The sequence below is a fragment of the Theropithecus gelada genome, chromosome 8 (assembly GCF_003255815.1).
Source record: "Theropithecus gelada isolate Dixy chromosome 8, Tgel_1.0, whole genome shotgun sequence".
Classification (NCBI taxonomy): Eukaryota; Metazoa; Chordata; class Mammalia; order Primates; family Cercopithecidae; genus Theropithecus; species Theropithecus gelada.
In genome coordinates, this window is record NC_037676.1 from 22,999,720 (window position 1) to 23,023,489 (window position 23,770).

The 23,770-nt window shown below is 36.4% G+C and overlaps 1 protein-coding gene across 2 annotated transcripts in view; it reads left to right on the forward strand.

Moving 5' to 3' along the window:
* Positions 1 to 501: 501 nt before the first annotated feature.
* ADAM28 (ADAM metallopeptidase domain 28) overlaps positions 502 to 23,770 on the forward strand; it is a 65,455-nt gene continuing 42,186 nt past the window's right edge. For both annotated transcript variants that reach the window (XM_025394039.1, XM_025394038.1), the window contains exons 1-6: positions 502 to 660; positions 6,775 to 6,878; positions 16,521 to 16,597; positions 16,786 to 16,864; positions 17,963 to 18,039; positions 20,123 to 20,312. In XM_025394039.1, the coding sequence (XP_025249824.1) occupies positions 612 to 660; positions 6,775 to 6,878; positions 16,521 to 16,597; positions 16,786 to 16,864; positions 17,963 to 18,039; positions 20,123 to 20,312 (576 nt within the window). In that variant the 5' untranslated portion in view covers positions 502 to 611. The remainder of the gene's footprint in view (positions 661 to 6,774; positions 6,879 to 16,520; positions 16,598 to 16,785; positions 16,865 to 17,962; positions 18,040 to 20,122; positions 20,313 to 23,770) is intronic.

The following is a 23,770-nucleotide window of genomic DNA, read 5'->3' on the forward strand; positions in this document are numbered from 1 at the left end:
TCAGACATTCTTATTTCAGGATAGTTAAAGCTTCCTGAGAGTACCCTTGTGTGAGAATAGAACATAAAGGAAAAGAGAATGCTATATAGTAATTAGGTTGAATTAGGAATTGCTTTACATAACCACATTATGTATGTGGGGGAAAAATAACATTCTTAATAACTTTTTTCCTACAATTTTACATATGTAAAATATATTTAAACATATATATTTATATATTGTATCCATATATCCATAATGTAAATCAATGTCTGGCATATTTTTCAAGACTCATTAATGCCGTTGCCTATTTCCTTGTAGCTTATCTGGCTATAATAATATGTTGGAAATGTACTACTTTGGAGTGGGGAGTATGGAGAAGGAGAGTGAAACAATAGTTCAGATCAAGGAATCTTACAGCCAGGAGGCAGCCAGCACTTCCTCCTGCTGTCCCATTGTTGCAGGACCACAGCTTCGAGGTTGTGCAACACCTTTAGTAAACACTTCCTGAATCAGAGTCAAGAATGAACCAGGGAGTTTCATTCTGTCTCACTGGAGAGGAGGCAGGGACAGACCCAGCAGCGCCCATCTGAGCGAGAAGAGCAGACACTGTGCTCCTGGAATCACCCAGCATGTTGCAAGGTCTCCTGACAGTCAGTCTCCTCCTCTCTCCTGTTCCAGGTACGTGTTTAGCTCTTTTTCAGGTTCTATTGAATGCATTAGCGAACTTTTCATCATCTCCTAATAGTTTTATTGTATAAACTATTTTGACTTTTTTCTTTTTCTTTTTTCTCAACCAGTTTTACTAACTAGTTGGGCTGGTTTTAACCTGTTGTTTGGGGGCTGTGAGTGATATAAAGACAATGTTAAAAAGAGGCAACAAGAGGTCTTGAACCAATATGTATGCATCTCATCTGAGAATATATAGAAATAAAAGGGACAATTTCATACAGCACAATTTAAATAATGAATATGAGTTCTGGCTGAAAAAGTGGAATTAATAAAACCCAGCTTGTCATTTAAAGAATGGTAAAGATGTGGCAGATTTGACTATTACTGTGTACAAGGCTTAGGAAAATACCTGCTATTATTATGGGAGCCAGTTTGGCTCTTTCTGCTTGAGTGTATATTTTTGTATTTATTCATTATTAGTAATAATAAATGTGACTAACTGGAAATAATTAACTATTTTTTAAATTTATAAGGTATTATGATATTACGTAACAAAACAATATTGCTATTAAGCTTAACTTGATAATTTACTTTTATTTTGCTGGTTATATCAAACATTTAAAAATTTGAAAGGAGAAAAATACTACCTTCCCAACAAGAAATTGTGTCTAGCAAGTCTCTCAATTTCTGGTAAATTCTCTAGTTAGATTTTGGTTAAATTAGATTGGGTATCGTGATTCTTCAGCTTATTTCTATTTCCAGAGCTTATTTAACTCAGCACATGAACTGCAGTGCCTCGAATTCCTCCCCAGTAAACCTGTTTGTGGGTCTTAGAATGTTTGCTGGGACCTGGGGATGGGAACAGATTATCAGCTAGAGGTATGGGGCTTAGGGAGGGAAAACTTTCCCTTGTCCATGCACCCTCTTAGTACTTTGTTGCTAAAAATGATTTTCCTGCTTCTGACTTTTGATTTGTTTTCAAGACTTATAAAAATTTCATCTAACCTAATATCTTTAATTATCTGATTATTTTCCATTTCTGTATATTTTTGCTTCTATATGTTTTTGTTTGCACTCACTTTTAATATGTACCTATATCTGAACTGAACCTTTTATCACTGTGCAGTGATCCTCTTCATCTCTAATGCCTTTTGCTTTGATATCTATTTTGTCTGATGTGAACGTGTTACACCAGCTTTCTTTTGGTAAAATGAGCCTGAAATATTAAAAAAAATAAAACTGATGTCAGGCATTTAATATTGACCTGAAATTCCTACTTTTTGAGTCAAACTTAATAGAAATATTTTTTCTCTCCATTCTCCAAGACTGCTATCACCAACAGCTTTTCGGGAACCCGCTCTTAGCTGAAATACAAGAACTGCTTGGGCACTAGCTTTGTTGAAGAGCATAAAGATCAAGCTGGGCCGGGTGCGGTGGCTCAAGCCTGTAATCCCAGCACTTTGGGAGGCCGAGACGGGCGGATCACGAGGTCAGGAGATCGAGACCATCCTGGCTAACCCGGTGAAACCCCGTCTCTACTAAAAATACAAAAAATTAGCCGGGCGAGGTGGCAGGCGCCTGTAGTCCCAGCTCCACGGGAGGCTGAAGCAGGAGAATGGCGTGAACCCGGGAGGCGGAGCTTGCAGTGAGCGGAGATCACGCCACTGCACTCCAGCCTCGGCCACAGAGCGAGACTCCGTCTCAAAAAAAAAAAAAAAAGATCAAGCTGGATCCATTAACAGATTCGCATGGCTAACACTGGGTCCCATGCACATTACAGCCCTTCTGTGCAATTGGGCACACCAATCGGTTCTGCTGCCCTGACGGTGCCTGTACACCATGGCACCAAGAGACGCAGCTTCCTCTGATGTCACGCCTAGAAGTGTGACGCCACCCGTCCTTTAACCTCCAGCTTGCATTTTTAAGGGTGTCTTTTTTGCCACTGAACTATCCCTGTTATGATTCCCATTTGGGTGGCCTTTCTAGTCAGAATCTAAGAAGTAAAGCAATTTTCATTTCCCACCTCTTCCTCTTTGTTCTCTGCCCCTATCATCAAAGCAATAAATATATGCCCCTCTGACCACGACTTCTGCCCAGTTCCCAGACGGTTGACATAAAAGAAGGAGATGTAAAATAAGGCCAGTTGTGTGTAGTGAACTTCACAATCCCCTGAGAAAAAATGACTTACGGGATTTCATCCTACAAAAAAGGAAAAGCAAATATTTAAAAGGATGTGACAGGTGTTTGCGGGGTGAAGATGTAAATGAGTGCATCAATAAAGGAGAAAGGTCTTTACCTTATTACAGTAGAATACCTGGGGGTACGGCAATTTTGAAATTATTTTATTTCAAACTACCAGTTATTCCTTGCCTTTATAAGGTGACTAGAAGACTGAAAAGGATATATACAATTTAATCAAAATAGCCAAAATAATAGACCTAATTGAAATGCAGTTTTTTTCCTTTTGTTTGTACTCACTTTTAATGCATGAAGTTTAAAACCACAAGATGGATTGAGGAGATACAGAGAATCCCAGAACGTAAGTCAATATCCTTGTGTAAACCCTAATTCAGCATTTAATGTGATGTGTTCAGTTTGGAAAGAAGACGTTTCTTTGAACAGTTTCAAACACATTTGAACAAAAATGAAAATGTCGATATTACATACTAATGTTCCCATTTCCAAAATGACCCCAAACACATGAACAAATAATGAAGCAATCCAGACTAATGTTGATCATATTAATGTTGTTAATGAGCTTTGGTTTTTCTAAAACTCAAAACAGTCAAAAATAATTATCCAATCTAAACCAAAATAACAGTTTTCTTTTTCCTGATCTGGTTTTGCTATTCAAGACTAATCCAACATGTGAGTTCTGTGGGAGAGAGAAGGCAAGTATTAAAATGAATTAATAGAAACATATTGTGTTACACCCTGGATTTGTGTAATCTCTGGATGGCAGTTGGTTGTGTTTGTTCCTCAGGCTTCAAAATAATTAACATGATGTTATTCAGTGGGGATGAGACTGCACCATCTCCATTAAACTTGAAGGTGGATGAGCTAAACAATATTTAGGTCTGTTACATCCCTACAATGGCTGTGTAATTTCTTGTATTCCAGATCTCATTATTTCAGGGACTTCTAGGTTTCCAGAAAATGAGAGCCTTTAAGAGAAATTCTATTTGGTTTCTTTAGAGAATATATGAAGTGGCAAGAGTTTGGAAGGAGCTGGAATTCCATTCACTTCAAACTGAAGAGATTGAGAGGTTGCCAAAGACTTTTAAAAGAAATGCTGTGGGTTTTTGTTGTTGTTGTTGATTTTGTTTTGCTTTGCTTTGTCTTTGATTTCCATTTGGAAGTGGTTCATCCACCAAAAAGTTAGTAAGAAATTTTATAACTAACTTACATATTTTGAGCCCATAGTCAAGAGCTAGTTTGTAATTTCTGATTTCATGAAACATTAGGATTCAGACACTAACTAGAAGCATAGAGGTCAGTGTGCATGTGAGAGAAAATTTGTGTTGGCTAGATGGGCCTGTTTTCCTTCTCACCATTTCTGAATGGTGTTGAGAAGGAAACTCACTTCATTTTCTGCTTTTATACAAAAAATCAGGAACACAACTATTATTTTATTCTACGAAGGCAGCTTGGACTAGTATTTCCTGTTAGAATCATGTGTGTTCTAATATAGCATTTTAAAAGATTTGTGTTGGCTGCAACATTGGTGAAATTTGGCTTCGCTAACTCTATCTTTAACAAGACTACTCGCATTGATTAGCTACTGTAATCTACTAGGCAGCATGTTGGTGCCTTATGGTATGCTTGTTTTGTGTCCCTAAATTAAGGAGGCAGCAGGGAATTGTGTCAATACCATCAGTTAATTTCTGGCAGGAGTAATTTTCTTACCTCTTGGCATCTTACAGTTTCAAAATAATTACAAAAATTAGAAAAATTTTAACTCAGAAAAAGAATCATCAATTTAATATTTATTTAGGTTTTCAAACTTATGTTTCAAAAATTTTTTATAATTGATGTTATTCTTTTCCTTTACCAAAGGTTAATTTAATAGAAATCAAAGATGCCCAGGGATTACCTCTGTGAGAGCAAGAAATGAGGAACTGAAGAACCTCGTGATGTTGTTCTTGAAGTGTGACAATGTAATGAGGCTTATTTTATCACAATGGATCAGAATTCAGCTATCCTAATGATCACTGACTCTCCAAAGAGGTTATAGGGGATTCTGTATTTATTTGCATAAATCATAAACCACTTGAACTAGCTTTAGAAACCATTTATTCGGCCTCCTTTTTTCAAACTATTTAAAGACTCAAACCAAATAAAAAAATAAGGTACTGTCAGTGCCATGCCTTTAAGTAATTTTGATATTTTTTAGAGTAACTCTTAAGCCACTGAGAGAAAAGATAGTTCATTACTTTAACACTCTTTTTGACTCAAAGAGTTCTTAGCTGGTTTAACCCTTTTTCTGTTCTTCAAAGTTAAATACAAGTGACTCTTCAGTCATTAAATGAAATAAAGCCATTCTCAAATGATTAACAATAATAACACTAGTTTTTGAAAGTTTATACTTTAGTTTCTGAAGAAAACTTTAAACAATGTTTTGCTCTGTGATAAATGACTGGAGTAAAAGCACAGCCCTCCTAGGTAAGCAGTAATACTTAAGTGCTTCAGTTATGTTTGTTAAAAGATCAACCACAGTAACATAAATGTATCTCACCATAGAACTTTAAGATTTGAGTACTCTGAGCTAGGACTACCTTTAGAGACCCTCCTAGTCCTTACTCAGAGAAGAGAACAAAACCTTTTCAGTTCCAGTCTTAGAAAGTTGTAGAGTTAGGCCCCATTCTGCTACTGCAGTCCACATTTTGGTTAAGCCTGTAGCCACCTTTAGCAGTTAAGGAGCAGGTCTATTGACTTCATGCAGAACAGAGACTAGACCACATGGGCAAATCAAAAAGAAAATAGAAAATCTAATGTTAGCTTTAACAAAATTGAATCTCTCTCTAAAATGAGTTCTAGGCTGGGTGCTGTGGCTCATGCTTATAATCCCAGCAGTTTGGGAGGCCAAGCCAGGAGAACTGCTACAGCCCGGGAGTTCAAGACCAGCCTGGGCAATATAGTGAGACCTCTTCTTTAATAGAAAAAAAAAAAAAAAATAGCCAGGCATGGTGGTGCACACCTGCAGTCCCAGCTACTCTGGAGGCTGAGGTGGAAGGATCACTTGAGCCCAGGAGGTTGAGGCTGCAGTGAGCCGTGTTTGTGCCACTGCACTCCAGCTTGGTGACAGAGTAAGACCTTGTCTCAACAAAATAAAAAATAATAAAAAAAAGACTTCTAAAGACAACATGGAGAGGAGCATTTAAGATGCAGACAGGTTGGATCAAATCACTTTTCAGTTCTCTTTCAGTATGACTTGCAGGCTCAAAAAAGTCCTTCCAGGCCAGTGATTCTGTTTGAATTATCTGCTTCTCTAATTTTCATTTTTTAAATGTTTTGTATGCAAAACATGAAGGTTTTTTCTGCATTGCTTTTGCCAGCTCATTCTATGAACCTAGTATTGGAGCCTTTTCTTACTGTGACATAGTTTTATTTCACTAGTATAAAACATTGCTGTTTTCAAATCCAAGAAAAATAGAATTAAAATTGTGTACATTAGTTATTTTTTTCTAACCTTGTATGGTTTTCCAGTGCTTTAATGCAATTTTTCTGGGACTGATTAGCTTCTCAGAGGATTACTTTCGCTTCTGTCTTTTTTGGTTTTTTTTGTTTTTTTTGGCTGGGCTGTTGCTATTTCCCTGCACTGCAGGGATCAAAGATAATGAGAAGTGGCAAAATCCAAAAGAAATACTTTCTCTAAATACGGTAACCCTTGTAAACTTTTAATGGGGGACGTATCTGAAGATACAGGTTAAAGTAAAACGTTAAGAGGAAAGAGTAGCCTTCTGAGGTTGTCGCTCTCTGCTGGTGTCAGCCCATTAATAACTCTGTAATTTGTCACTTCAGCCTTCTGTGTGTGGTATCGTTCATTGGGAATGCAGTAAGGATGGCCATTACTGGCCAGCCTACTTCAGTTCTACCTGGATAAGTCTTTTTCTTTTTTCTCAGTAAGTGCTATAAAAGAACTCCCTGGGGTGAAGAAGTATGAAGTGGTTTATCCTATAAGACTTCATCCACTACATAAAAGAGAGGTCAAAGAGCCAGAGCAACAGGTACAGCTTTTGATTTATCAAAGAATCTTGATTTGAGAGAGATATATATATGTATATATACACACACACACATATATACACATATATATACATTATATATATATCTCTGATGAGATAGATGAGATTTATATGTGTATGTTTATATATGTGCATGTGTGTGTGTGTGTGCCTGTGTGTGTCAAGTGGAATTTGTGATGTTTTCAGCAATTACACCTTGAAGTTAAATAACAATGATTATATTTGTATTTCTTTTTGACCTTTTAAAAAATCTTTACTATAACCCGAAGTTATATTATTAACCTCATTCTACAAATCAAGTTTCTGAGAAGTGAAAGAAACTGTCCAAGGTAACAAAGAGAGGAAATTTAAATTTTTTTGAGACAGAGTCTCACTCTGTCACCCAGGCTGGAGTGGAGTGGCGCAATCTCGGCTCACTGCAAGCTCCGCCTCCCGGGTTCACACCATTCTCCTGCCTCAGCCTTGAGTAGCTGGGACTACAGTGGCCCGCCACCACGCCCAGCTAATTTTTTTGTATTTTTAGTTGAGATGAGGTTTCCCTCTGTTAGCCAGGATAGTCTTGATCTCCTGACCTTGTGATCCGCCTGTCTTGGCCTCCCAAAGTGCTGGGATTACAGGCGTGAGCTACCGCCTGGCCGTAAATTTAATATTTTATGATGATTTATTATGTACTTCCAAAGAAAATTGGATTCTTTCTTTCTTTCTATCTATCTATCTATCTATCCATCCATCCATCCATCCATCTAAACACAACTATGACAATTGAAACAGAAGTAGGAAAAAAAATACAGCAAGTGAATGCATGTATACACACACATTAACATGGAATTTATCTGTCTTTTCTGAAAAGACTCTTTTTAATGTTTGTACGTTTCTTACTGCAAATGAAACAACATATTCTCAGTCAACATTCACTCAATAAACATTTATTAATTCTAAGAAAAGCTAAAACATGATTCATTCAATTATAACAATGTTATAATTACCTGCACTCTTAAGTCTTCTTCTGGGAGCCAGGAAGATACAGATAAATGGGACACAAATAATAGTTTACAGAAATACTCTGAAATCCAGCACACTCGGTGCACATATTCCCTCACTGTATGCGATTTTCCATAGCATTTCTTCTAAAGCAAATTTATGACAACAGAACCTGTATTTGACCCCATTTCCTAAAATAATTATCAACCAAATGGTTTCACTAAATTCAGATGGAACCCAAATGCATTGGATTCCCCTTCAATATGACTTTCAAATGCCTTCTAAGAGTTTCTTTAAAATGTCAGACACCTTTTTTCCTGTAGTGCATTATGCTTATTATCTGGGTGACAAAGTAATCTGTACACGAAACCCCCATGACATGCGATTTACCCATATAACAAACTGGCACAGGTATCCCCTGAATCTAAAATAAAAGTTGGAAAAAAAATAACGATTTTTAATATATCTTCATATTTAGTCCTTTCAACAACCATATAACATAAGTGTATTTTTACAGTATTTTATTTCTAAGTGGAGAGGTAGGGGCTCAGAAAATTTAAGTACCCTGCCTAGGAGCACATAGCTTATACGTTTTAGAGCTTGGATTCAAACCTGTTTGACTCCAAATGACAACTTTATGTGTTAGTATTATTTGTGGCTGCCTATCCAAGCAGCCAAATTGATTTAATATGTGGGAGAGTCTGTATGTTCTCCTGAGAGCCTCTGTGGCATCAATAGAGGCTTTCTGGCCATTAAGGTAGCTCAGGTTCTGTTACACTGAAGTCTAAGAATCAGTCTGTAACCCTGAGACACTGACCAGTTTGTTGTATCATTTACTGTTAAAAATAAGAGACTCGTCAGTTGAATTTTTTTCTAATAACTTTTTATCTTTTTTGAAATTCTGTTTTAAGTTCTGGTATACATGTGCAGGATGTGCAGGTTTGTTACATAGATAAACGTGTGCCATGGTGGTGTGCTGCATCAATCAACCCATCACCTAGGTATTAAGCTCAGCATGCATTAGCTATTTCTCCTGATGCTTTCCCTTGCCCCGCCCCCTACCACACCTCAGAGTATGTTGTTCCCCTCCCTGTGTCCATGTGTTCTCATTGTTCAGCTCTGAATTGTGAGAACATGCAGTGTTTGGTTTTCTGTTCCTGTGTTCGTTCGCTGTGGATAATGGCTTCCAACTCCATTCATGTGCCTGCAAAGGACACGATCCTGTTCCTTTTTATGGTTGCATAGTATTCCGTGGTGTATATGTACCACATTTTCTGTATCCAGTCTCTCACTGATGGGCATTTGGGTTGATTCCACGTCATTGTTATTGTAAATAGTACTGCAGTTAACATGTGCATGCATGTATCTTTGTAATAGAATGATTTATATTTCTTTGGGTATATACCCAGTAATGGGATTGCTGGGTCAAGTGGTATTTCTGGTTCTAGGTTTTGAGAAATTGCTACACTGTCTTCCACAATGACCGAACTAATGTACATTCCCATCAACAGTGTCAAAGCGTTCCTATTTCTTCACAGCCTTGCCAGCATCTATTGTTTCTTGACTTTTTAATAATTGCCATTCTAACTGGCGTGAGACAGTATCTCATTGTGGTTTTGATATGCATTTCTCTAAGGATCAGTGATGTTGAGCTTTTTTCATATGTTTGTTAGCTGCATGAATGTCTTCTTTTGAGAAGTGTCTGTTCATGTCCTTTGCCCACTTTTTAATAGGGTTGTTTTTCTTGTAAATTTAAGTTCCTTGTAGATTCTGAATATTTGACCTTTCTCAGATCGATAGATTGTAAAAAATTTCTCTCATTCTGCAGGTTGTCTGTTCACTCTAATGATAATTTCTTTTGCTATATAGAAGTTCTTTAGTTTTATTAGATCCTGTTTGTCAATTTTTGCTTTTGTTGCAATTGCTTTTGACAATTTGTCGTGAAATTTTTGCCTGTGCTTATGTCGTGAACGGTATTGCCTAGATTTTCTTCTAGGGTTTACATTTAAGTTTTTAATCTATCTTAATTTTTGTATAAGGTGGAACGAAGGGGTCCAGTTTCAATTTTCTGCATGTGGCTAGCCAGTTCTCCCAGCACCATTTATTAAATATGAAATTTTTTTTCCCATTGCTTGCTTTTGTAAGGTTTGTCAAAGATCAGAGGATTATAGATGTGTGGTCTTATTTCTGACCTCTCTATTCAATTCCATTGGTCTATGTGTCTGTTTTGTACCAGTACCATGCTGTTTTGGCTACCGTAGCCTTGTAGTATACCTTGAAGTCTGGTAGTATAATGCCTCCAGCTTTGTTCTTTTTGCTTAAGATTGTCTTGGCTATACAGACTCTTTTGTGGTTCCATATGAATTTTAAAGTAATTTTTTCTAATTCTGTGAAGGAGGTCAATGGTAGTTTAAGGGAAATAGCGTTGATTCTCTAAATTACTGTGGGTAGTATGGCTATCTTCACAGTATTGATTCTTTGTATCCATGAACATGGAATGTTTTTCCATTTGTTTGCATCCTTTCTGATTTCCTTAAGCAGTCGTGTGTGTTCTCCTTGAAGAGGTCTTTTACTTCTCTTGTTAGCCATCAGCTCGAATTTCACAAGTTCACCTGTATTTTCTGTGTCATCAACCTTTTGCTACTAAACCAGTGATTAATTGTGTCCTCGTGGAAATTTATACTAATTATCTACTCTTTATGTGTTTTTGACTCACAGTAAACAACGCTTCCAAGAAAAGCCAACATTTACTTACACACGCACGCACGCACACACACCAAAGACCCTTTTTTCAATGAACATTTTGAGGAAAATTTAAACACAGGTGAACTGTTCTTAATCAGAGCTGTAAAATGATTTCCTCACAACTGAAAAAATAAATTTGAGCTTTGAATAATATATTTTGATTAACAAAAGCCATAGACTAGTTACTGGCTCATACTAGATGAAAAATATTAATTTTTGCAGTGATTGACTAGGTGGATGAGGTTGATATAATATGCTTAATATTTATTGTGTTTATATTACTTATCTAGTCCATTACTAGGTTAAATGGCTACATGAACCTTACATTTTCCTCATCCACAGTGCAAGTATATAGGATCTGAAATCAGAGGATTAGTTTGTGTTCACCTGTAAATTTTGTCCATTCTCTCTGTATAAATTTAGACAAACATAAATGTTAGGTTTCTTGTCTTAAAATAGAGATGATCATAATAATACTTATACAAATATTTTGGGATAATGTATATGAAAAGCAAGGAAGGATCCAAATTTTAACTCCCTATTCAAGATTATGCTATGGGCTGGGTGTATTGACTCACGCCTGTAATCCCAGCACTTTGGGAGATTGAGGCGAGTGGATGAGTGGATCACCTGAGGTCAGGAGTTCACGAGCAACCTGGCCAACGTTGTGAAACCCGTCTCTACTAAAAATACAAAAAATTAGCTGGATGTGGTGGTGGGCATCTCTAATTCCAACTACTCAGGAGGCTGAGGCAGGAGACTTGTTGGAACCCAGGAGGCAGAGTTTGCAGTGAGCTGAGATCACGCCATTGCACTCCAACCCGGGCAAGAAAAGTGAAACTCCATCTCAAAAAAAAAAAAAAAAAAAAAAAAAAGAGAGAGAGAGAGAGAGAAATTATATATTATGTTATGGCGCTGCCCTATGTAGACCATCATATTCCATTTCTTATGACTAATTTTCAGTTTTTGTGGCTTCATGTCCCAGTTAATAAACCTTTATTTTAAAATTCCTCTTTTTGACATAAACTGTCAACCTTGGTTTGCTTTTCTTAATAATATGCTTGTTTCTACTTCTATGCTTTTTTTTAAATGGATTTCTTGCTACTTAAAATACTCTCTCTACATTTAGAGTCCCTCCCATTTAGGGGACTCTACATTTAGAGTCTCTTATAGTCTTTGTCAAGCCAACTTGCCATATTCCTATATACACGAATACGTCCCTATCCTGAAATCATGCATCAGTCACAGTCAGTATTATAAAGTTTAGCTACTGATTTTAAAAAGAAATGTGTCTGTAGCGATGGTGTGTTCACAAGTGTGTGTGTGCGCATGTGTTTCTATGAGAGCAAGTGTAACCTTCACTTCCGGTTTGAAACTGTCCAGGTAAACATTTTTAAAGGATTTTTTTTTTCTTTAAATATGTGTATGCCATGTCTCTACTCCTCCTTCACCCTCATCTGCCAATCCTTGTCCTGGAACATAAATACTTGTTTCACTAATACATGTGGGTCCAAATAAATACTTGCAAAGCACATTAATTTTTATCTCTAAAGGAAATAAGATTATTAAAATAAATACCATAGATAATTGAAGACAAAACTACCTAAATAATTAGAACCTTTTAATGTTTCTTCAAAAGGAAAAAATTTTATTTTTTTAGTTTCATCTGTTACATTTCCAAGTTCTCTCCTGCTCCCTGTGGTTGTAGAGAGTAGAAGAGAATATATTATCAGGCCTGATGAATATAATGGAATAAGCACTGAATGCTTCCACAGCATCTCAGAAATAAATATAACTCTCCCATGTTTACTTTTTAATATCTCAGGTGTCAGGTGACACCTTTGAATTACCCCACAATATCCAGGTGGCTAAACCATTAGCAGTAATTTTTGTTAGGGTTTAATTCCAGCTGTTTACAGGAAGATATCAAACGTCACATGGTAGGGTTGCCAGATGAAACACAGAGTACCAGTTAAGTTTGAATTTCAGACAAACAGTAAAAGTCTTTTTGTATAAATATGTCCTACACCACTTTGGGAGGCCAAGGCAGGCAGATCACGAGGTCAGGAGTTCGAGACTAGTCTGACCAACAAGGTAAAACCCTGACTCTACTGAAAATACACACAAAAAAATTAGCTGGGTGTGGTGGTGCACACCTGTAATCCCAGCTTCTCAGGAGGCTGAGGCAGGAGAATTACTTGAACCCTGGGAGGCAGAGGTTGCAGTGAGCTGAGATCATGCCACTGCACTCCAGCCTGGGTGACAGAGTGAGTCTCTCTCTCTCCCTCTCCCCGTCCGCTCCCCCACCCCGTGTGTGTGTGTGTGTGTATATATATATATATGTCCCACACAACATTTCTGATATAATTGTAAAGAAGCATTCCAACAGAATGAATCTAATTTTCCCAGCTAGTGCATTTGCATCTCTTTTTCTCAGTCACTGATCTCTACTTTCCATTCTTTCTCACATCTTCTAAACTCCTCCATGTGCAGGATTGTCACATTTAGCAAATAGAAATAGAGGATGCCCAGTTAAATTTAAATTTCAAATAGACAACAAATATTTCATTAGTGTGTCACAATGGTCATAGGGGGCACATGTATTTTAAAAAGTATTATATGTTTATACGCATTAACAAAAATATTCTGTTTATCTGACATTCACATTTCACTGGCATCCTGTATTTTATCTGGCAATCCTATCCTGTGGCTTTTGATATCACCCTGTGAACATCCAGAACTAAACCCTAGCAATCTCTCCATGATTCCAGATTCTGTCCTATCCACGACCTAAGGCTTCTAATGCTGCTGCATGCCTCATATCTCAATCCTGCCCTGTTGGGGTTATTGGGTTCTGCCATATGATACTTGTTTTACAAACATAGACTAAAGAAGTTAGTGACATCTTTGTTTGCCACACAACAAATATATGATTTCCATTGGCATAGACTCTTCTATAGTCTCTCAGGCACACCTTACGACTAATAAGAACACTGTCTTCCAGGTATAAGCCAAGTTCTTGGGAGTTATCTTTGCAGTTTCTGTGTTGAGACTATTGGTCTTCCCTGTGCAAAGACTTGATTAGCAAATACTACTTGAAACAATCCACAATTCATAGTGCAATTGACCACCCTTATGATCAAGGGGATCTCTGTATCCCATCCCATAAAAGCTTGATAGGTCTCACCCTCGATTGATTAAGTGCTTCACTTCTCAAGACAGTGAACAGATGGAGGACTTTTGTAGTTATCATTATACAACTGTGCCCTGTGTTGTTTTATTATACAACCAGAGAACTGAGGCACTGGCTTTACCTGTCAGCTCTGCCAGGGGTGTGACACCATCTTTCTGACTTGATCACACATGCCACATCTCTTAATATTTCAGCTAGACTGAAATAATCCTTTGTAAAAATTTTTGGGGGCTGGGGGTAAAGAACAAGGTAGAACTTTGAATATTTTATTCATAATTATATTCACGATTGTATTTATATGAATGATATAAGGACTAAATAAGTATGTGTTAAATAAATGAGCAAATGAATAAGTAAACTAATGGACAAATGAATAAATGTTTATGACTGGAGCATATTACCCATAAACCTCCCTAGAGACATATTTAACATATACTCTGTGAAAGTCCCTGATGCTGGGAACTTACATTCCAAAGACAGTAACTATTCTTCATAGAATTCAGCATCCAGATTGTACATGTTCTTAGAGGCCCAAACTACCTTGGTATTGGCCCATGTCATAAAAGAAAATATCTTACAGCACAATTCTTCCCTCAGATTGAGAACTCTTTCAGGCCCATTGGCTAATTTAGCAGGGTTTTTAGAGCTCATGGATTCACTGTGAGTTTTGAGTAACTGTTGTATTACTAGAATTAAGAATCTCTCTGTGTCTTCTAGGGCTTCTCTTGATATTTCCTGTGTGCCCATTGACATGTCCTTGAACTTACAGATTTGCTCCATCCCAGGACCATCCAGGACTGTGGCTTTCACAATCCACCCTCTAAATCGGACCTATGACATTATTTTTAGAGAAAATTTGGATCTATATGTTTCTGTGGCTAGCTAGTCTTCCTCAGTAAAACCGAAATCATTTCCTTCTAGTGAGTACTCTCCAAATCAAGGTGCACCTTACTTCTCTTGATGCATACTTCCGAACCCACAGAGTACACAACTAGAACAACACTTCTTATCCTCAAACCTTGCTCTCCACAAGGGAACTCGCTTTCAAAAGTATTATTATTATTATATTACCCAGTGTACTCTCTTTCATAGAGGCTCTAGCTTTCTTCCTTGATCTTCCCTTCCATCCATAATCTTTATGCCAGTGTTGACCAAAACTCCACCCCAAAAGCATTTATTCTTTTCTAAAACAACCTTCAGCTAAAGTTTTAGTAACTAAATCTACTAAAAATCCATTGCTGAACAGAAAGCAGATATCTGGAAGGCCATTTCTGGTAGAAGACCATATTTGGTATCGTTCTCATAGCTTCATTCTAGCTAGCCTTTCTTAAACCTGAACAATAAGAGGTTATGACTACTCTGCATAACTTTTATTTTCAATGCCCTGTCTCTTGCCAGTTCCTGTCGTCCATGAAAATAAGCTGAGTCCATCAACCTCTATTTATCTAGGCCCACATTGGGGGATATTTATAGCCTGGGATTATTGACAGCAGAGCAGACCTCAAAAACTGAGGATTTAAGGAAATTATGGACTGTAACAATTGACTTTGGAGAGGGCTAAATCTCAGAACAGTACTCATGATCTGATGACTCTAACATGCATTGTCCCTCTATGAGCTCAGATACCATACTGGCCAGAAGGGGAGGGAGAGAAGGAAGGCTTGACCTTAGGTGCAACACAGCAGAAGAAATAGAACTCAGTCTATAATATATGTTTCTCAACCACCTTTGGTCTACCATATTTAGATATCTTTAATGACAGTAACCAGGCACTTCCTAATAACTTTTTAGATATTGAGTGCAACTACAGCTAATAACCCTGTTTTATAGATGAAAGTCAGAACTTAGTACCCCAAAACATCTTCTTTAAAAGAATTCTGTGTAGTCCTCAACAGCTCTCCTTATATACCAATATCCAAGTTTAAAATAATTCTCCTTTTACATGGTTGACTTGAGGTAATATTTCTTCCTCCTAAATACCTGGGACTATGGTTTCTTCTTGATGGTTCTTCCTCACATTACAGTATATATTCCTGCTATGTTTCTCACAGTTTATGTTCCACTTAGTCTTGAGAAGACCTCGAGACTAAAAATCATGAGATGTGATAGAAGTTTTTAGGCATCTGTGTACACTATTCCTTCTAATCAGATAACTTCACTTTCTCACTTCACCTGGGTAATTTATGTGTCATCTGAAACATTACTTCCTCAAAAAAGCCTTTCCTGGCCTTAAGATGTTAGACATATATCTTATATACTACTATATACATCCATATATATATTGTTAGACATATATCTTATATATCTACTATATACATCCATCATCATGCACATAACTCATGTCAGTGTCTGTCTTTTCACAAGATTATAAGCTCTCTGACAGTAGGTACCAATTTTTCTTGCTTAGAGTCGAATTTTCAAAACCAAGCAGTATCTTGCAAAGAAACAGCACTCACTCAAACGATATTTGTAAAATGCAAGGATGGATGGATGGAAGGATGGATGGATAAAAGGCTCTCAGATAATTTGTTTATTTAGTTGCCAGAGTTGTTTGATCTGTTAAAAGGGGAATAGGCAAGCATTTGGTATTACACTGCTAAAAAGCAGATATTGCTTGCTAATGACTACACAGATAGAAGTATACTATTCAAGTGAATATTTGTGTATGTTTTTAATTACAAGTAAATGTTTGTATATTTTTGCAGGAACAATTTGAAACTGAATTAAAGTATAAAATGACAGTTAATGGAAAAATTGCGGTGCTTTATTTGAAAAAAAACAAGTAAGTACATTTATCTGTGATATTATCCTCAGCAAGAGAAAGGCAGCATATGGAGAGTGTGCTGAGTCTGTTGCTGATTATGGCCGGTACAAACCTGGACTAATCAGCTTTTGCTCTCAAATGACTTAAGAAGTTCACTGGACTTAGCAATCAGCACAAGTAACCACAACATTTTTGTCTTTCTCTAGGAATCTCCTTGCACCAGGCTACACAGAAACATATTATAATTCCACTGGAAAGGAGATCACCACAAGCCCACAAATTATGGTATAACAGTTTCTTCAATTCTTTAATAGGGGTTTTACCCAGAGCCCTAAAGGCGGTGTCCTCGCTAGGCAAATAATAGACGTGAAACTGCGTTTATATCATTAGTGCTTTTTTCAGCAGTAGCCCTTACCCAATTGATCTTCCACTTTTCTTTTTTTTATATATATTTTAACAAGAGCAAAACAATTTCTTGGCAACTCTGGTAAGTTTTTCCAGCCTTTAAGGACTCCTATAGGAGGGTGGGTAGAATGAGCATGAAGAGTTACATACCTCTGGTGCTCTCAATCAATTTCTATCATTTCTCTGGATTTGTGGTCTCTTCAACCAAGACTGTTTCCTCAATGGCAATGGCAGAATTGTTTTTCTTTAACAATTTCTCTTGACTCCTATTCATAGCCCATCTTTTCTTAGAGTGAGCAGATGACGGTGTGTAGCCATGTGAGGCATCATGCACCATTACCTCTTTTTCTGAGCTCCATTTTCCATGGGAAGCCCTTCAAGCATTGTTCTCTGTAGCAATAATACCAGAGTTAACATGGGCCAACACCTCATCTGTCCCAAACTAGAAAGGTCCTTCATGGAACACCCACACGAAAAAATGTTAGGAAGGGCATTTTGCTCCAAATGCAGACAAGAAATGTGCTGATCCAATTAATCTGATGGAACACTTCAGATAAATCAAGAAAGAAAAAACAAAAACCCAATCTGAATAACCTGTCCTTTGGAAAAAGGCTTGTAGATCTTTGCTAGAAAAAAGTTAATGAGAAATCAGCCAAAAGGAAAAATGAGTGCCCTCAGGTTTTAAACTTACATATCCAAGTTTATTCCATCTAAATATTATTGACATTCATCCTACTTAGTCAACACTGACAGTTAACACCTTGTAAACATTTTGGGATCGTTGACTGACATTAGCAATTTCAATTTATATGAAATTTAATTATTTTTTAAAAGTCTCGGAGTGTACTGTTGTTCAGCAGAATATGGTTTGAAAGTATTTAAAGTATTTAAAATCCTGTTTCAAGATTTCAAATGTGGCTTTAGCAGTGGCACTAAAATTCACATGTACTTCTCTTTACAAAACCCCTTTTCCTTTAGGATGATTGTTACTATCAAGGACATATCATTAATGAAAAGGATTCTGATGCTAGCATCAGCACATGTAGGGGTCTAAGGTAAGACTTCAGGAATGTTTTGCATGCACCTGTGATTGTGGTATTTATGTATATATCTAACCAACCAGATGAATCCCAAATACCATTAATTTTTATGTAGTTGCATATGAATCATAAGGGCCATAAATGTTGAAATTTGAAGCAACACTGCCTCTCCTGATAGTGGTTTGTAAATTACATATCTGAATTGCTCTCAAAGATATTTTTGTTAGCTTATTTTTAAAATACAGGATTTTGAGTCCCAGTTCTGGAGTCAGAATCTTTCGGGAATGGGAGCTGCTCTCTATTCTCGCTCCTCACTTTATTTTACTTATTAATTTAGATGGAGTCTTGCTCTGTCACCAGGCTGGAGTATAGTGGTGCGATTTCAGCTCACTGCAATCTCAGCCTCCTGGGTTCAAGCAATTCTCCTGCCTCAGGCTCTCGAATAGTTGGGATTACAGATGCCCGCCACCACACCTGGCTAGTTTTGTATTTTTAGTAGAGACAGAATTTCACCATATTGGCCAGGTTAGTCTTGAACTCCTGACCTCAAGTGGTCCGCCCGCCTCAGCCTCCCAAAGTGCTGGAATTACAGGCGTGAGTCACCACCCCCAGACTCCCTCCCAACTTTAAGCTGTCTCTCTAGATTGTCTTATCTGTGTTATGACATATGTTTCTGTCTGTTAATGATATGCTATGCATCTGTCTATAGTAAGGTGGCTCTTCTGATGTCCAGACTTGATTATCTAATTTTCTTTTTCATATTTTCAGTTGGATATCTTAAAGAAATCTCAATTTCAGTGTGCCTTAAACCAAACTAATGATTGTCTCTTGAGTCTGGTACAGTTTCCATGTCTCTGTCTTAATCAGTGGTATAATCAAATAATCACTTGCCGAGTTCAGAAACCTAAATTCCTTGAGGTTTGCTTGCCCCTCAGCCCTGCAATTTCAATCCCTTACCAAGTCTTGTTGATTCTATCCTCTGAACGCTTTCTGAAATTGTTCATTCTGTCTCTACTGCAATATCCTAGTCCATCTACCATGATTCCTTATGCAGACCATTGCAATAATTCATCTTTTTATATCATCTTCTCAATTCATGCATCTCATGGATATCATTAACAGACAGAAACATATGTCATAATCACAGATAAGACAATCTAGAGAGAGAGGGAGCTTAAAGTGGGGAGGGAGTCTGGGGGTGGTGGCTCACACCTGTAATTCCAGCACTTCGGGAGGCTGAGGTGGGCGGACCACTTAAGGTCTTGCCATTATCTAGTTTTATGTACACTTAATTCAGTCTATTATATTCTCTTGTACTTTTTCTTCACATCAATTATCTATTATAATTATATATAAGTACTTACTATATAGTTATATATATTCTGTAATTATTTGATACATATCCATCTTCCTCATTTGAACATAAGCTCCATAAGAAAAGAGACCATATCTTTATTTTTGCTATCTACCCTTAGTCCAATGCCTAATGAATAATGGGTACTCAGTGAATATTGGTTGAATGAATCCTAGTTCAAGGTTTTAGCAGAGAAAATTAGGAAGTTGATAATATTTATTTGTCATGTGCTTTACATGTTCTCACATTCAATCTTTACTATCACAATATTAGGAAGGTGTCATGACAAATAAAAGTGGAGAAACTGAGGCTTGTGAGTTTAAAAAATTTTCCCAATGTGTCAGTGAATGAGTTATAAAGCCAGTATTTTAACACTTACCTATAAAACTCTAAAGTCTCTTTCATTTTAAGGGTACCTTTAAAACAAGTATAGCATTAAAATTGGAAGAATGCTGGACCAAGTGTCAGGAAATATTCATTCTAGTGCCAGAACTGATAATGGTTGGTTGCACAACATTGCAGCAGTCACTTCTCCCTAATATGTCTTACTTCCTTGTAGAAAATAAGTTTAGATAATCTCCAAGGTATCTTCAGCTGTAAGTTTTTCTGTATTTTATTGCCATGAGATGAAATTGTTTTTGACATTGACTAGGGATTTTAAAGGTCCTCTTTTGGATCTTATAAATCTGTATGAACCTAATGCAGTAATACTTTGTTAAGAAACCAGAACTCTGTTTTTTTCAGGGGCTACTTCAGTCAGGGGAATCAAAGATACTTTATTGAACCTTTAAGACCCATACATCGGGATGGACAGGAGCATGCACTCTTCAAGTATGACCCCGATGAAAAGAATTATGACAGCACCTGTGGGACGGATGGTGTGTTGTGGGCCCATGATTTGCAGAACATTGCCCGACCTGCCACCAGACTAGTAGTATGTGTAACTTCATTTTTATTTGAAATGCTCTCATGTATTCTGCCTTGGTTTCCAGAATTAGCAGTGCAATTTACTGAAACTATAGTCATTGTCGAAATTAGTAAGTCATAGAGACACTAATCCTTAAATATTGCTAGACATTAATGATTCATTTAACAAATAGTTAGGAATCAACTATTTTCTTTTTTTTGAGATGGAGTTTCACTCTTGTAGCTCAGGCTGGAGTGCAATGGTGTGATCTTAGCTCACTGCAACCTCCACCTCCTGGGTTCGAGTGATTCTCCTGCCTCAGCCTCCTGAGTAGCTGGGATTACAGGCATGTGCCACCATGCCTGGCTAATTTTTAGTAGAGATGGGGTTTCACCATGTTGGTCAGGCTGGTCTCAAATTCCCGACCTCAGGTGATCCACCTGTCTCAGCCTCCCAGAGTGCTGGGATTATAGGCGTGAGCCACCGCACTTGGCTGGAATCAACTACTATTTTCAGCAATGTACAAAGGTTAAAACTAAGTGTAAAATGTAACTGCCCTCTAGAAGCAGGAACCTGTCACAGTATTCCCTGTAGCCTATAATACACCACAAAGATATAAAGTATTATTATTAATTTGCTCTTTATTTTAGCCAAAAAGCTATGAAGTGATTATTATTATTTTGAAATAAAACATCCTCCTGTCATCATAAATTCATTCAACAAATCTCTCTTAAAGTGCTGTCACAGGTGCTGGAGGGATAGAAATAAGCAAGATAGACATAGAATTTGACTATAGGAACTTAGAATATCATTTTATGTGTGGAATTCTGCTTCTAGTCATAGGAGAAAAATGAATATAGTGTTGTGTTTTAGTCTGTAGAGTACATATCAAAATATCTTTGTTGACATTAGTTTTATTTCCTTGTTGATACTACTTTTATTTCCAATATTTATTTCAAATCCAATCATTTCTTTTAAATGTTCTCAGAGTCTGTGAGCACAGGGCATAATTGGTCTAAATAAAATTTCTAGTCAGTTTAATTTTCTGTAGGTTTAAATTCTACCAGCAAGTTCAGTGGTAAAGGTAAATATGTAGTCAAACCCAGAATACGCCAATACTTTTAAGTGCTCTGTAGATCACACATATCTCTAGTATGAAACTTAAAAACCAAATGAGTCAAAAATAATGATACCCATAATAATTTGTTAAGAAATATATAATATATGTATATTATGACATTAAAAGTATAAATTGTCAGGGGGAAGATAAAAGTCTAGAGTTTGTATACATGACTGAAGTTGTTATTGGTATAAGATACTCCATTACAACTATAAGATGTTTTATGTAAACCTCATGGTAAATACAAAAAAAAAAAAAAAAACACAACACTACAGCAGATACAAATGATAAACAGAAAAGAATAAAAATGCAGCACTACAGAAAAATGACCAAATCACAAAGATAAACAAGGGAGGAAGAAATAAAAAAAAAATAAACCTATAAAACAAAATGGCAGTAGTAGATCCTTTCCTATAAATAATTACTAGGAATATAAATGGATTAATTTTTCCAATCAAAAGATAAAGAGTGCCTGAATGGCTGAATAAAGATCTAACTATATGCTGCCTCCAACAGACACTTTTAAGCTTTAAAGACATACATTGGCTGAAAGAAAAAGAAAGAAGAACATATTCCATGCAAATGGTAACAAAATAGACAAACTCTTAGGTAGACTAAGAGAAAGAGAGAGAAAACTCAAATATATAAAATCAGAAATGAAAGTGGAGATTTTACAAAAGATGTCTCAGAAATAAAAAGATCTTAAAGGACAATATGAAAAATTATTTGTCAATAAATTTGATAGCCTAGAGAAAATAGATGAATTCCTAGAAAAATACAACCTATAAGGGTTGAATCAGAAAGAAGTAGAAAGCCTGAACAGACAAATAACAAAGAGATTGACATAGTAATTAAAAACCTTTCAACAAGGAAAACCTAGGACTAGATGACTCTAGAGCTGAAAAGTATCAGACATTCAAAGAAGAATTATTACCAATAATTTTTAAAATTTTCAAAAAAATAGAGATGGAAGGTGTACTTAATATTTTTTACAAGCCCAACATTACCTTTATACCAAGCCAAGACATAGACACCAAAGAAAGGAAAACTACAGGCCAATAATTCTGACAAACATTGAGGTAAAAATTTTCAATAAAATATTAGCAAATCAAATTCAACAACACATCCAAAAGATTATACATCATAATCAAATTGGATTTATTCTTGGCATACTGACTTAACATACACAACTTGATCAATGTAATATATCAATCATATCAACAGACTGAAAGACAAAAAATACATGATCATATCAATTGGTGAAAAGGCATTAAACGAAGTTCAACATGCTGTCTTGATTAAAAGTTTAGGCAGTTAAATAATGGTGTGGAGTTAATGGTTCTTGATCTGAGAGTTTAGACATAGAAGAAAAGTTCCTCAACATCATAAAGGCCATTTATTTATTTGTTTATATATTTTAGCAGTCAAATATGCCTTATTTTATTAACACACAATGTTACCAATTCTCTTGATTTAGGATATTTGTAAACATTCTATAGCAGCTAGTTTCCCAAAACTAAATCAAAGTTGATAGTTTATAATCAGAAAACTTTTTTACATGCCAGTTACAGTTCAGAGATTTTGTCATTCTTATATTCTTCTTTCTTCATGGAAGTAAGTGCTCACTCAAATATGTGGGTCTTCTTCTGAAATTCGTTTAATATGTAACTTTTGTCCTTCGCTTAGTTGGAATTCGAGTTTTGATAAGAAAGGTGTGGTTAAGTGCACATAATCATAGGCTTTCAGCAACCACACAAATGTCGATAGTGTACAATGCAGTTGTTGATGATTAAACCATAATGAATATTTAAGAACACTTTTGCATTATTTTATTTGAAGCTGGAATGATGTGAAACTCTAAAATATGTCTCAGCCCAAGCAATAAGGTTTACCTGCCCACTCTTCTTTCTATTTTTTAAATTAAAAGCCATTTATGAAAAGCCACTGATAACATCATAACCAATCAGAAAGGAGAAATAGGAAGTCATTCTTCTGGTACCAGGCAAGGATGCCTACTTTTACCACTTCTGTTAAACATGTACCAGAAGTACTATCAAGAGCATTTAGAAAAGCAAAGGAAACAAACGTTCAATTTGGAAAGGAAGAACTAAAATTACCTCTATTTGCAGATGAAATGATTCTACCTATAGAAAACCCTAATGATTCCACTGAAAGCCCATTAACACCAATAAATAAATTCAATAAAGTTGCAGGATATAAAATCAACATACACAATCTGTGACATTTCTATCCACAAAACAACCTAGTCAAAAATGAAATCAAGAACACTGTTCCATTTATAACATAAGTAATACTTGGGAATAAATTTTACTAAGGAGGTGAAAGACCTGTACACCGAAGGCTA